Here is a 13,479-nt window from a genome sequence, read left to right on the forward strand (position 1 = left end):
GAAGATTAATCTGTGCTCTTGTTTTCCATGTTCCAGGGCTTGCTTGCTTCTGAGGGAGAGGGGAGAGTGTTAAATGAATTGTTTAGAAATTGAACCCACCATATGGGAAAATCTCACCTAGGATTCATGGCACTATTAGTACCACACACCTTATAGCACTTACTATTCTCTGCCACTATTCTTCTGCCACTTCGCATTTGGGAATCCTTTTCATGTCGAAACACAAATACTGTCCCATAAGAAAGGCTGTTCATGACAGAAACAGGTCATGATGCAGATGTAACTGGAAACAGCGTAACTGCCTTTGCAGACAGTTGCTTTTTCTTCATGAACTCAGGCTCATGAATTGTCCTCATGTGTTGTAAAAGTGGCTGTCATACACAGTGTATGTACCACGCTTCTATTTTCCAGCAGTATGTTTCTTACATGTAAGTATTTCAAGATGTACTGCATTGTTATTTGTGTTTTCAGCATTTTGTTTTTGAGTGGTTTTAGTTTTTCCTTATTGGATTCACATAAAATTGATTATGACACTTTGCATGACCTAAAAGTTATTGCTGACAGAGCTATGAGGATATGTGACATGTTAGTTCCTATTGGAAAAAAACAATACTTTTAACCAGATTGTAAATAGGTAGGTTATTGTATGATTTCATGGGCAGACTCTTCTGTTTTCCTGGGTTTTTGTTTTTTGCCTTTTCCTGTCAAGATTTTTTTTACATGTATACCTTTGTACTACTATCTTGTCGCAAACTGTTCATGACAGATACACTTGTGTAGTACTGCTTAGTCATAATTGCATTTTTATAATAGATCTAAATTATCTTTTCCACTGTATTACTCAATCTCTGTGTTACTGAGAGCAAAAAACTTTATGATCGTGTACCTTGGATTGCCATGAACTGTGCTTCAGGTTATTGTCTATCTAAAAAGACATCAGTAATAATGCTTTTCCAGCTTAAAGTGCTTTCCAGGTCTACATTTTATAAATACTGCTTAATAATCTTCAGTATAATTATTCTATAGGTTGGTCTTCCTGCAAAATCTGGAGTTGCTGGTGGGATTCTTCTGGTTGTTCCTAACGTCATGGGCTTGATGTGCTGGTCACCTCCTTTGGACAAGATGGGCAACAGTGTTAAAGGAATTCACTTTTGTCATGTGAGCAGTATTGCCTTTAGTGGTTTTTGGTTTGTTTTGTTTTTTTCCCTTCCCAGCTGATGTTTACTGAGCTTCAGTTAGTATAGCTGAGATCTAAGTGAATTAAATAGTGATTTGTTTCTCTTCCATACATAGCAAGTTTCATCTGATCCAAGGGTGAAAGTCCAAGAAGAGACATTTGCTTTTTAGTAATAAATAACACTTTAATTCAGTGAGCTTTAAGAAAATATGATGCCAGAAACACTGGAGAAATTGATTGTGGAAAAGCTTTGAAAAGGAACACTTCATGAAGTAATGAAAGAGCTGGTGTCTTGTATACTGCATTAGAAGCTCTAGAGCTCTATTTATAGACTTCTTTTGCTCTCCAGTCATAAAGTAAACGATTTTCAAAACATTGGAAATGCAGCTCTTATTACAATAAAAGAAAGATTCTAATGAAATAATGCTACTCTGATGTATTTTTTTAAACCAATTTTTGTAAACAGTGTCACATAAAACATGTCTTCATAGATTAGACCCAGTTGTTCGGCAAGCTCCTCCTAGCTTTGTCACTTGCTTTTGAAAGGGCTATGGACAGTCTGTTGATAGCAGCATTAGAAACAGGAGAGATTTTGTAGAGTACTTTGTAATGATTAATAAAGATGTTTTGTGGGGGAGGAGGATATAAACAATGTTGTCTTCGTTTTTTATTTTCTCCCTAAAACTGCCTTGCGATACTGATTAAGTAATTACAGATGGCAACCGGGGGGGAAGTCTCAAAAAAAGAGAGTAGTAGGCTATCTAGAGCCCCATAGGAAATGTAAGATTATTGGTAATGGTTTGGAAGTTGAAGGCATAACTAGGCTCTTTCTTCCCCCCACCCCCCCTTTTTTTATAGTGATGACAGTTAAGCTGCAGTGATACTAGTTTGGATGGACTTCAGTTCCTAGCGTGAACACTTACTTGTATGACTAGTGTTCACTTAGCTTATTGACAACAGCATGGGATTTACAGTATGCAAGGGTTTAGTTCATGTGGATGAGCAGCAGTTAAAACTTCATACTTCTATTTATCTAACATCTGTACAGCTGCAAGTTAAAGAGTACTAAGAAGTTACTAATTCTAGTTTAAATACTTGAAAGTTTCATATGAAACAGTCTTGATAATTTAAAGGTAAAATCACAGAAAAATAGGTAGGTGAGGGTTTTGCTACATTTATTCTGTGTTATAATGGGACCTAAAGACTGATAGATGATCATGGCATACAAGTAACACAAACGTAACATTTCCGTTTAAATATACAGCAGCATAGCAAAGGTCTGTAATTATAATCTTTTAAGTTGTAGTTCAAACTGATTTAAAATCCATTATGCTCACGTTTTCTTGTTTCATCCTTTTGATTCAAATTTTATGTACTAGACCAGTCCAGACTATTCTTCTGGTTACTGAAGGGTTTCATTCAGCTGGAGTAGAAATATACTAAAATAGATATTTTGCTAAGTGCTACTTTTTTGTACTTCTTTAAAAAGGAGTTTAAAGGTGTTATTAGAACTTAATTATGTCATTGTATTATGTTCAATGGGCCTCAAAGACATTGGTATTGATTTATTAAATAAGCTTGTCTTATTACTGGTTTAAGTTACTAGGCTATGATGTAATACAGAAGTGGTAGCATTACTACTATCTCATGCATTTGATTGTCATATCCAAATAATAATGTATGTTCTCTAAATATTTGCAGGATCTGGTTTCTTTGTGCAATTTCCATAACTACGATAATTTGAGACACTTTGCAAAAAAGCTTGATCCTCGCAGAGAAGGTGGTGATCAGCGGGTAAGTTAATATGTGTGTTTAGTGAGTATTGCATGTAGACATCAAGAAATACGGAAAGTTTTGTCTAAATGCAAAACTGCTCAATGACATGTATTGCATCAAAGCTTTCAGATAAACTAGTTAGTTTACATTATTAGTGGACACTTACCTGGGTGGACCACGCTATCACAGGATTTAGTATAGTAGAATTTCATATTAGATTTGTAATTCCGTTTCATACAGTTCATCTCCCTTGCTAGACTAAGTATATGGTGTCTGATAAAAGTTGCAAAGAGTTTTACTGTACTGGTTGCCTTTAATATAAAGATTTGACCAGCTGGTGGGCTTAGCCTTTCTGTTCTGTGCTGCAATGCATGAGATGTATGTTTAGCGTTTTTTGACAGTGATATCTCTGAGACCATATGACTTGCTGAGAGTTGCACAGGCAGTGAATTCAGGCATTTACAGTGCTGTAGACAAGTGCCAGTTACTAAGGAAGCAGTGTAAGCAATGAATGAACTGAATCCACTGCAGCTACATGTAGAAAAGATAAAAGTGTGAGGGTGCCTGAGATAAGGAAAACCTCTTCGCTTTTATTATCATTAATGTTTTAACTAAGGCATGAAGATTTCAATAGGAGAAGATACAGTAGAAGGATTTTTAAAGTGCTTCTATTTGCATGTATACGTCTAAAAAATACCCAATTTGGAATTTGAATTTTTTATAACGGGAAACAAGAAAATAACAGTTTATGTGAAGAGGTGAAAAACTTGAGTCTGTTAGCATTGACTGCAAGTATGGATTTTTTTCCTTCAAATACACTAATAAATAATGTATGTTGCTTGAACAACTAGCATTCCTTTGGACCAATGGACTATGAGAATCTCCAGCAAGAACTTGCTTTAAAAGAAACAGTATGGAAAAAAGTGTCACCTGAATCAAACGAGGACATCTCCAGAACCGTAGTGTATAGAATGGAAGGTCGGGGAGAGCAAAACTAAATGAATGGGTTCTAGTTTCATTAAATTCTTCTTTTTAAAAACCCTCAAGCATCTCTAGATTTAACTTTGATTTTAATATTGTTTGCCTGGTGTTTCATTTATATATACATTTTGTGTAAATTCTGTATGCTATACCAAAAAGACTGTCAAAGTTCAAGGGTGGTGGGGGGGGAAGCACGTGCAAACAACAAAACCCAAAACTGTTAAATGACTTTTGTAGTTATTTAAAACACATTTACTTTAAAAAAAAGAAAAAGGTAAATCAATCTGAATGTTTTCAAAGATATACCAGTTTTTGTGTATATCTGTTTATTTTTGTTTATATCTGAGAATTTTAAGTAAATTAACTTTAGAGCTAAGCAAGACTTACAGTGTGCGCTCTGATCAGGGTCAGCATGTAAAGATACAAGAATTTTAATTAAAATATAAACTAAAATAGAGTCAGCAAAATACAGCAAATTCATGTATCTCTAAATTGTATATTAAGTGGAGATAGGTTCTGAGTCATGTTATTACTTTAACACGAGCTTTCAAATTGTTTTGAACAGAAATGGATCCTTTGGATATGCCATGCTAGTGAAGATTTTTCTTTTTTCTTTTTTTTTTTTTTTTTTTTTTAATCAGACCTTTTAATAATTATTAATGCTAACATTTAAATAAAAAGAGCAAAAATGACTGGGGAGGACTGGCAGAAGGGGGAAAAAACCCTGCCTTGTTTGCAAGGTAACTAATGCAGCGGAAGGATTTCGTACCGAACTCTTTTGAGTGTCTTGCTAGCTGCTTGTACTGGCAGCTGGTAGTTATGACTCAGAAGTCTGCCTTACTAATAATGCTGTGCTCCACCCTAGAGAGGAATGTAAGCAGTCTTGGGTTTAGAGTGGTAACCGAGTAGTGAGCAGGAAATACATTCAGAGTAAAGCAGATAAGTAGATATTATTAAAACTGTTTACAATTAACTTATTTTTCAACTGCTAATGTGTGCACATGTTCATATATATGATCAGAGGTTTCATTTACTTAGACATGAGCAAATTTTTAAAAAGTTATCACTAATTGCTACTTTTTAAAATGATAGTGAGTTTGCACCTCTGTCAGCTTGCTAAGAAACAGGATTTGCATTATTTGACAGGCAACTGCGTCTGTTCATCTGCATAATTTGATAATTTTGAGTATCTTGAGTAGGGTGTAGCTTGAAATGGTGTACGTAAGCTTCGAAAGGCTCAATAGGCAATGCTGGACAGAGGGCACAGACTTACTAAATTCTTGACACTTGTAGCTATTAGATTCTTAATGATGCTAAAAATCTTAGAAAATTCTTCTCTATAATGCTTTCCCCATTGTAAGTTTGCAGATAATCTGATATATCCCATGCCCAGTACACGTCATGCAGAGTCTTGGTTTATAAAACTGCAGAAAACTTGTCCGAGTAATGATAAATGGTATTAGCTTTTTGAGGATTTTGAGAGACAATGACAGATAATTTCTTAGTAACACTTCCACCCCTTCTCCCTGCCCCCTCCCCCAATCCCTCTCCCTTTTTAGTTTATCTAAAACTCCAAAGTGTGTTCATATGTGAGTTTTGCATAAGGGGAGAGTTAGGTTTTTCCTGCCCCTTTTTTGACCCATCTGGATGTTTGTGAATTCCGGAAGATGCTTAAAGCAAAGCTGATGTTCTCTGAGAAAGCAAGCTGTTCTTAATTACTCTGTTTAGGTATTGTTAGTTTTGCATAAACATTTGAAATAAGCTCTGACTAAACCCTCAATAATCTTCATCTAGCAGTGTATTGTAAAAGGATGGGCTTCCTGTCTTTGAAGCCTGCAGGCAGATTAAAATGTTTAAGCAAAACAATACAGAATGTCAATTTTCAGTGAATTTGAAGTCCTGCTGGGGTGAAGAGGTAAATCTGTGGTGCAGATGTCAGTAATAAATGTGAGTCATAAATTGCTGAATAATAGCTGTTTTATAATCTTATCACTGATGATAAGGTTAGGTTTGTCAGTGCTTATCTTGAAAATAAAGTAAAATAAGTAAAGGCAGAGTCTTGAATTATAAAAATGTTTCACCTGTTTGACGATTTTACAGTAAACTAGTAGTTACAGAGACGTAACAAGTGTTCAGATCCTTCAAAACTACATGTCTTTACCTGAAATACCCTCAACTGCAAGAGGGAACATAATTGTGTCTGTGCTGCTACTGCAAGTATTTACAGGGATGACATGTTGCTGGTTAAATTACTAGTTTAATTAAAAAAGGAAAATGTATGATGCAGGGTTTGCTTGATCTAATTCTGCACACGTTATTTTCTGATTTTTAGTACTATTTGAAGCTCATTCTAAAAACGTGGTTGCAGATGGAAAATTGTTCCTTCTGGGTTTTAACTTTAAAATAAAAATCTTTACCTTATTTATGTTTGTCAGTTACATACCAAACGTGTGGTAGAGGCAAATCCTGCATGGGAAATATAAAATTAAGGAAACAACTAGATCTTTCATATGCATAATAACAATAGTTAGGGTACAGCTTACACAATCTTTACTTTAGATATATATATATATATATATATTACAGTTCTGTAATATATGCTTTTGAAGCCTGTCTCAGAATTTAAGCCAGCCTCTAGTTGGGAGGGGTCAGGAGGAGAATCCTTTGGACCAATTAGTTTGTAACTTGCCAACACTCACGGTTTCTTGTTCTGGCCTGCCATTTGTGCAGATGGCTCTTCTTCATGGGAGGGTACGCAGATAGCTGGGACCACGGTCAGGTCTGCCATGATGACTTACCCATTCCTGCATTATGTTTGGTGAGCGGGTCTGAAAGAATGTGGTGATAGAGGCTAGTCATTGAGTGTTTGAAGTCTGCAACGGTTTTAGTGTTCACCTGTGCTACAGTAAGAGCAATTCTTGATATTCAAGCATTTTAGCTGTTTGTTTGTTTTTCTTTGTCAGCATCATTAACATTTCATTAGAAATGTAAATGCTTTTTAAAATTTTATTTTAGCATTTGTGTTGTACCTTTTGGCTCAGTTGTTAAGTTACCTGTCTCGTTTTCCATTTTTCATTTGCATTGTATGTTATTTATGTATCTTGATTTCCAGCATGCTTATTTTTGTATTGTTTAATAAATTTATTTTAAGCTGATTTTTATTGTATTTTTTTCTCTCAATGGAGAACAGATTTGTTCAAACACATTTTTGAGACTGAAGTGAGATAGTGAGCACTCCCTTCTAAAAAAAGATAAAGTTCTAGAACAGTAGGTGGAATAAGCAGATTTAGTTAAACCAGTCATTGAAAACCTTCCAAAGATTTCTTAAACATTTTGTACAATAATCTAATTATTTTTCTCTTTGAACTGTTATCTTAGAAAGTTGAAAGCAAAAATCAAAGTAGCAAAACTTTCTCACCGTGACTTTTCTAATAAAAATGTCATGGTGCAGTAGGATGTTAACGTCACTGTGTATTTGTGTGGTTTTGAAGGTACTAATTCAGTCACTTGGAAAATATGTGGTTAATGGTACCAGTGCCAGGTTAGTAACTGTTCATCATGAGCATTATGAAGTGAAAAATACAGCTTGTAATAAATCACATATAGCAAGGAAGGTGGTCCAAAAACCACATCCGTGTAGTAGCAACAGTGGGGTCTGAATAATGGTTAGTTGAATCTGGGTTCCTGGCAAAGTGCTTGCCCTTTGTCCCAGGCTTACTTTATTTTTCCGTGAAAATTTATCTGAGATACTAAATAGTAGAGGTATTTGTAATGAGATGATTCCGAGGTAAGATTTTGTCACAAGACATACGCCTATACTGAGGGTGGCCATAATTATTAACTTTGCCTTTTCTGTAGATGGGTTTATAAACTGCAGTTACTTAAACTATGTTTTTAAAATTAGCTGTATGTTCATTGTACATAAAATATCACATACCAAAAGAGTTTATTCTCTAAAAGTCATAAAGATGAGCAAAGGTAGAAGAGTAGTAGATACAAAGAGAGAACCACAGGTGATTTATTGTAGAATTACTTTGGCTCTTATGTTTAGGTTTTCATTGTGCATTTGTGTCCAAAGACCAGTGGGTAGGTAGATGAATGAAAAGGCAATGGAGTCAGAGAGGGTGGGCGGGAGGGGGGATAGGGTGTGGTGTTTTTTCATTGCTCTTCTTTCTCTTGGTCTTGATACATACATGTCATTGATGCACAGGAGTTAGCTGGAGCAAAGTAGTTAATTATGAGCTTCATAATTTATATATAGTGTTTTAGTATCCTAAACCTTGTTTGTAGGCTTTTACTATTTTATTTTTTTAATTTTGTTTAAATATCTCTAGTTTTTTGGTGGGAGTTCAGAAACAGTTACTCCAGTGAAAGAAGAATATACTTTTCAACAGAGTTCTTATTGGGATGACTAAGTACACCTAATAATTTATCTTCAGTGCAGAGTCTTTTTGAGAAATTTGTCACAAATGCCTATATTAGTTGCAGGGATGGCCAGAGGCTTTAAATCAGGTAGAAATCTAACTAAAGCTTAATTTATTTCTTTTTATCATGCTGGTATCTTGTCTGTTCTATAGTTTTTGTCCAGTCTAGAAAAGGCATGAATAAGCAGTGTGTGTAATGACATGCTTTTAAAGGATGGGTCATGCACAGCCCCATTTTCTTTCAGGAACTTATGTCCTGATATGTTGAATATTCTGTTGCAGTGTAAATTATTAAAATACCCACTTTGAATCAAGTGTGGGTTTTGATTTACCATTTGCTCCTTCTAGGGAATATTGCGTGCAAAATAGAAGTGCCCTGTTGGCTTTTGGTTTACATGCAAGTAGAAGTTAATTTTATTGGTGTCTAATACTGCTTTATGCAGACTTTTGATATCACTTGAACCCTTAGCATTTAAAAGTTTTTGCAAGACTTACGAGTGGCACAGCTCTGCACGTAGTTCAGTTACTTCTGAAAATGCACATGCATTTCTTCTGTGAGTAGCAGGCCTTACGTAATGGTTATAGCTGAAGCTGCAGTTTAAGTAAAGCCCTACAATAGAGTTTAGGCCGGCAGAAGAGTGGTGGTGGCAAGTTTGCTGGGTTTTTTGTTTGTTTGTTTCATGAGTTTAAGTAGTTAAAACAGAACTTCATTTAGGTAATGAAGCTGACATGGACCATGACCTAGAGTAAGGCTCTTAAGAGTTAACTGGACTGTGCGGATTTTTAAAAAGGAAAAGACGGGTGTCCTGGTTTCAGCTGAGTTAACTGTCTTCCTAGTAGCTGGTACAGTGCTGTGTTTTGAGTTCAGTAGGAGAAGAATGTTGATAACACACTGATGTTTTCAGTGGTTGCTAAGTAGTGTATAGTCTAAAGTCAAGGATTTTTCAGCTTCTCATGCCCAGCCAGCGAGAAAGCTGGAGGGGCACAAGAAGTTGGCACAGGACACAGCCAGGGCAGCTGACCCAAACTGGCCAACGGTGTATTCCATACCATGGGACGTCCCATCCAGTATAGGAACTGGGGAGTGGGGGCGGGGAATCACCGCTCAGGAACTAACCGGGTGTCGATCGGTGGGTGGTGAGCAATTGCCCTGCGCATCATTTGTACATTCCAATCCTTTTACTATTCCTGCTGTCATTTTATTAGCGTTATCATTATTAGTTTCTTCTTTTTGTATTCTATTAAACTGTTCTTATCTGAACCCATGAGTTTTACTTTTTTTCCCTATTTTCTCCCCCATCTCACTGGGTGGGGGAAGTGAGTGAGCGGCTGCGTGGTGCTTAGTTGCTGGCGGGGGTTAAACCACGACAACTGGCCCTTTTACATGTTGGGAGAGTAATAGACACTCGGACACCTTGGCACTAAGGCTGATGAGGAAACAGGGTTGAAGGAAGGACAAGGGGAAAAGCAAAGAATTCTAGAAGACTTTTCTACCCTCAAAAATGTTCCAGTCAGCCATACTTTCATGTATTTCACTTATGCAGCGGGCATGGGGGGGGCGGCATATCTGTTGTAAGGTAACGCTTCCCGGTTTACCTGCTGCTCTGCTCTGATTTTGACCTAGCTGGCACATAGCTGGTGCCTTCTGTAGTGTCGTCCTCATACTTTCCTGATACCAGTTATGTTTGCAGAAGGCAAAAGCTGTCTGCTGCTTATCTTCTTTCCAGATTTCCTCTGACCCCTTTATCTGATCACTTACAGTGGATATTCTCCAGTTAAGTAGCACTGTTATTTTGTAAATTACAGGCAGTTGGCAGTGCTTCTCCTGTTAGAGATCAGTGTACATTAATTTCATTGTTATTTGGTCAGACTTGGAATACAGTCTGACTTCCCTTCACCCCCCCCTTATTTGCACTTCTGTTAATCGGTTTGGCTTAATGATTTTTCAGTGAAATTGCTTGAATTTGATTCTTGTTTTTTCTGAAATATTCCAAAGATTTGAAATAATTGTTTTGATAATACAGTCAACGAATACCTGTTATTTTCTATGGAAGGTTCTTTAATAGCTAAGTGCTATTGTTAAGCAGGCTTTTCACTTGAGTTGCCAAACAGCTGGTATACAGAATTTGAAGTATTCGTATGTTGTTAGTAAAAAATTCTTTGCACACTGTAAATTGGGAATTTATCTTCGTACTGTATCTTCTCTTAAATTAGGTCAGTTTTACTTAGCTGGGTGCAGTCATCATAACCCATTTGTATGAAGTGCAGGAGGTTCTAGTGGCTGTAAGCAACCTGAGAATGAAACCATAACATTGTAGAGCTTGGAAGGCACCTCTGGAGATCCCCTAGTCCAACCTCCAGCTCAAACCAGGATGTAACATCAGTTAGATCATGTTGCTCTAGAACTTGAAAACCTTCAAGGATTTCTGTAATCTCACTGGGTAACCTGTCCCAGTGCTTTATCACTTCCATCGAAGAATTTTTTCCTAATGTCTAGCCGAAATTTTCCCTTTCTGCAGCTTGTGATGGTGATTCCTGTCTTTTCACTGTGCATGATGAGCTTACTGTCACGTGCAAGTCTGTTGGCCATAGGGAGTCCTAGAAGTGGCATAGGTAAAAATGGCTTTTGGTCAGCAATAACATTTTTACCTCCTGCTGTATTTTTCTACTGGATCCTAGGATGTTTTTGGTTTTGTTTTGGGGTTTTTTTTTCATTTAATTGTTGAAAATAAAATGATTTAAGGATTTGAAAATGTCATATTCCCTTTATTTTTCTATTAAAGCATAACAGGCTAAATGCAAACATGGAAGTATGTTATTTCTGAGGGACAGCATGTTACTGTTTGATCAGAGCACTTATCAAAACACTGAACTGAGAACACAAGTGGAGTGATAGGAAGAGATAATGTTGCTTGCTTCCTGTTGATGTCATTTCGCTAGTCCAGCTTTTTCCTTGAGGCAGGCAACTTTTTGTTTTTTCAGGAATTACTCATTCAGTGTCAATTTTTTTTGGACTGGTAGGCCTGGTTTTGGTTTTATGTGTAGCTCTGGCTTTCTATATGGGAAGTGCATTTCACGCTTCTTTTAAAGGACTTGTCTTTTCAAATTTTCCAACCTGTAATTGTTGGAAAACAACTATTTAAAATGTAATCTTGGTCTGAGAATAAACTGTTGTGATCACATGTGTTTTAAAAAACCACCCATGCCGTTGCAGAAAAGAATTAAGAATTATGATTGGGGACATGGAGAAGTAGACTAGAACAGCTGAGTATGTTTTGTCCTATACACCAAAGGCAGATGGGGATTAATGTAACTGTTCCCAGGGTTTGAAGAGAAAACCATGGAGGCGGAAGATCTGTTTAAGCAAATAAATATTTCCAATGCAAGAAAAGCAGGTACTGAGTAAATAGTCTAAAAATTAGAAGAAGGTTTCTAGAAACTTGTTCCTAATACTTTAGAAACAACCCCCCCAACAAGAGCAGAGTGCAAATTTCTGGTAAGGTTTCCCCTATTCTGCTTTCAGCCTGTAGGGTGTAGTCAGTCTCTTGCTAGTAAAATTTCAGCGAGTGTCTTTAGAGAACATCATCTTTTATTTTGGGAATAATTCTAGCTCTGGCTCCTGTAGTTAAGGGTAAACTGTTGTCCATAAATAGGCAAAGTACCTACAGCCTGGGAAGCGGGAGCATTACTCTACTGGGCTGTATGGATATCAGGTTGTGTGGATATCAGTTGTAGTCAATAGGTCCTTGAAAAGGCAGACGTTCTTTTGTCCTGTCTGCTTAATACAGCTAGCATCACTAAAGCACCCATCAGCATTCTGCTTTATTCATGTGACTATCGTTGATCCCAGTCCTTTGGTCCCAAATCTTGCAGTGTTAGTAATGTCTGTATCCACTACTTCAAAGGCTCTTGTTTTTTTCCCAGCATCCGGAGTCAACTGGTCCGTGTTCGTTCCCCTTGACAAGGTTTCTGTATATATTCTATATGTTTTTCAATGCAGAGGTTAGCCTATGAAAGGACTGATCAGGAACTACCAAAGTCTGTATCATGAGATGATGATAACCCTAAGATTCCTGTAACAGTTTACTGCAAGAATTATTATTTTACCATTTTGGAACTTCCTGTCATCATAAAATATTGACAAAACATTATTTCATTACTGATAAGAAATGCTGAAAGAGTTTGACAGCAGAGTGAGTTAAAGCCTTTGAGAGGGTCATTCCTTTTTTTTCCACATAACTTTGATCCTTTGGACACGGCAGCAAGATTCAAGTATTTCCATCCAAACTACTGGTGGTGAGTGCATACCCCCTAAAACTGAAAATTTGCCTGGTCTTCATCTTCTGACTTGAAGGGTGAAAGTCTTTATGACTCTTTATGCCTTAAATGTTTCACTTGATCTAGTAAACTTTTTGTCGAAGCAATTTGTCTACCTGCTATTCCATTGTCATACTTTTCATGGCAAACAACACAGCAGTAACACTGTTTGTCGTAAGGACAGGAGCCAGGCTGGATTTTTCTATTACTCCCTCCTGTTACGTCATGATTCTCTGGAACTGCCTGATACACTATAGTTATTCTAATTTGGTTTTCCTTAGGTCTTCAAAAATTTTGCTTGCTGGCACAATTTATGAGTTTATGAATGTCCATGAAAGTTGTTTTTGTTTATTTGTTTGAAAAAAGAAAGTGGAATCAGCTAACTTGAGGTCTTAAGTCTAGTGAAAGATGGTTACATTTTTACTTCTTATTTTGGGAGTTTTGTCAGTGACATGCTTAGTTCTGTTGTCTCCAAACGTAAAAAGTGTGTTAATTCATTGATACCAGAAGAAATCAGAAACAGCAGGTGGAACCAAACATGACCGTGTGCATTGTAATCTAGTCAAGGCAGTTCTGGTACTCAAGTTTCGCTCCTCTTCGCAGTATTCGTACCTTTTGAAATCAACATAATTGTCCGCAAAACAAAGGTTATGGGTGTGAGGCAAAGGATGAGGCACCTGGAAGTAACTGTTAGTGAGTAGCTCTTGAGATCAGCTACTCTTCTACCAGACTCATCTGTTTGTCCAAGCACACGTGTGCAGAGGGAGGGAAGCTTTCGAGTCATTACATCATCATCTAAGCCCT

General features: G+C 36.9%; 1 protein-coding gene across 2 annotated transcripts in view; it reads left to right on the plus strand.

The window, feature by feature from the left end:
• GLS (glutaminase) overlaps positions 1-13,479 on the plus strand; it is a 69,278-nt gene that overhangs the window by 38,074 nt on the left and 17,725 nt on the right. Inside the window, exons 13-15 of one of the 2 annotated variants that reach the window (XM_049810408.1) lie at positions 1,027-1,158; positions 2,879-2,971; positions 3,805-7,045. In XM_049810408.1, coding sequence (XP_049666365.1) covers positions 1,027-1,158; positions 2,879-2,971; positions 3,805-3,951 — 372 coding nt within the window. In that variant the 3' untranslated portion in view covers positions 3,952-7,045. Of the gene's footprint in view, positions 1-1,026; positions 1,159-2,878; positions 2,972-3,804; positions 7,046-13,479 lie in introns of those variants that run through there. The other variant, XM_049810418.1, reaches the window with a different exon arrangement.

Source organism: Accipiter gentilis, chromosome 1 (assembly GCF_929443795.1).
Source record: "Accipiter gentilis chromosome 1, bAccGen1.1, whole genome shotgun sequence".
NCBI lineage: Eukaryota > Metazoa > Chordata > Aves > Accipitriformes > Accipitridae > Astur > Astur gentilis.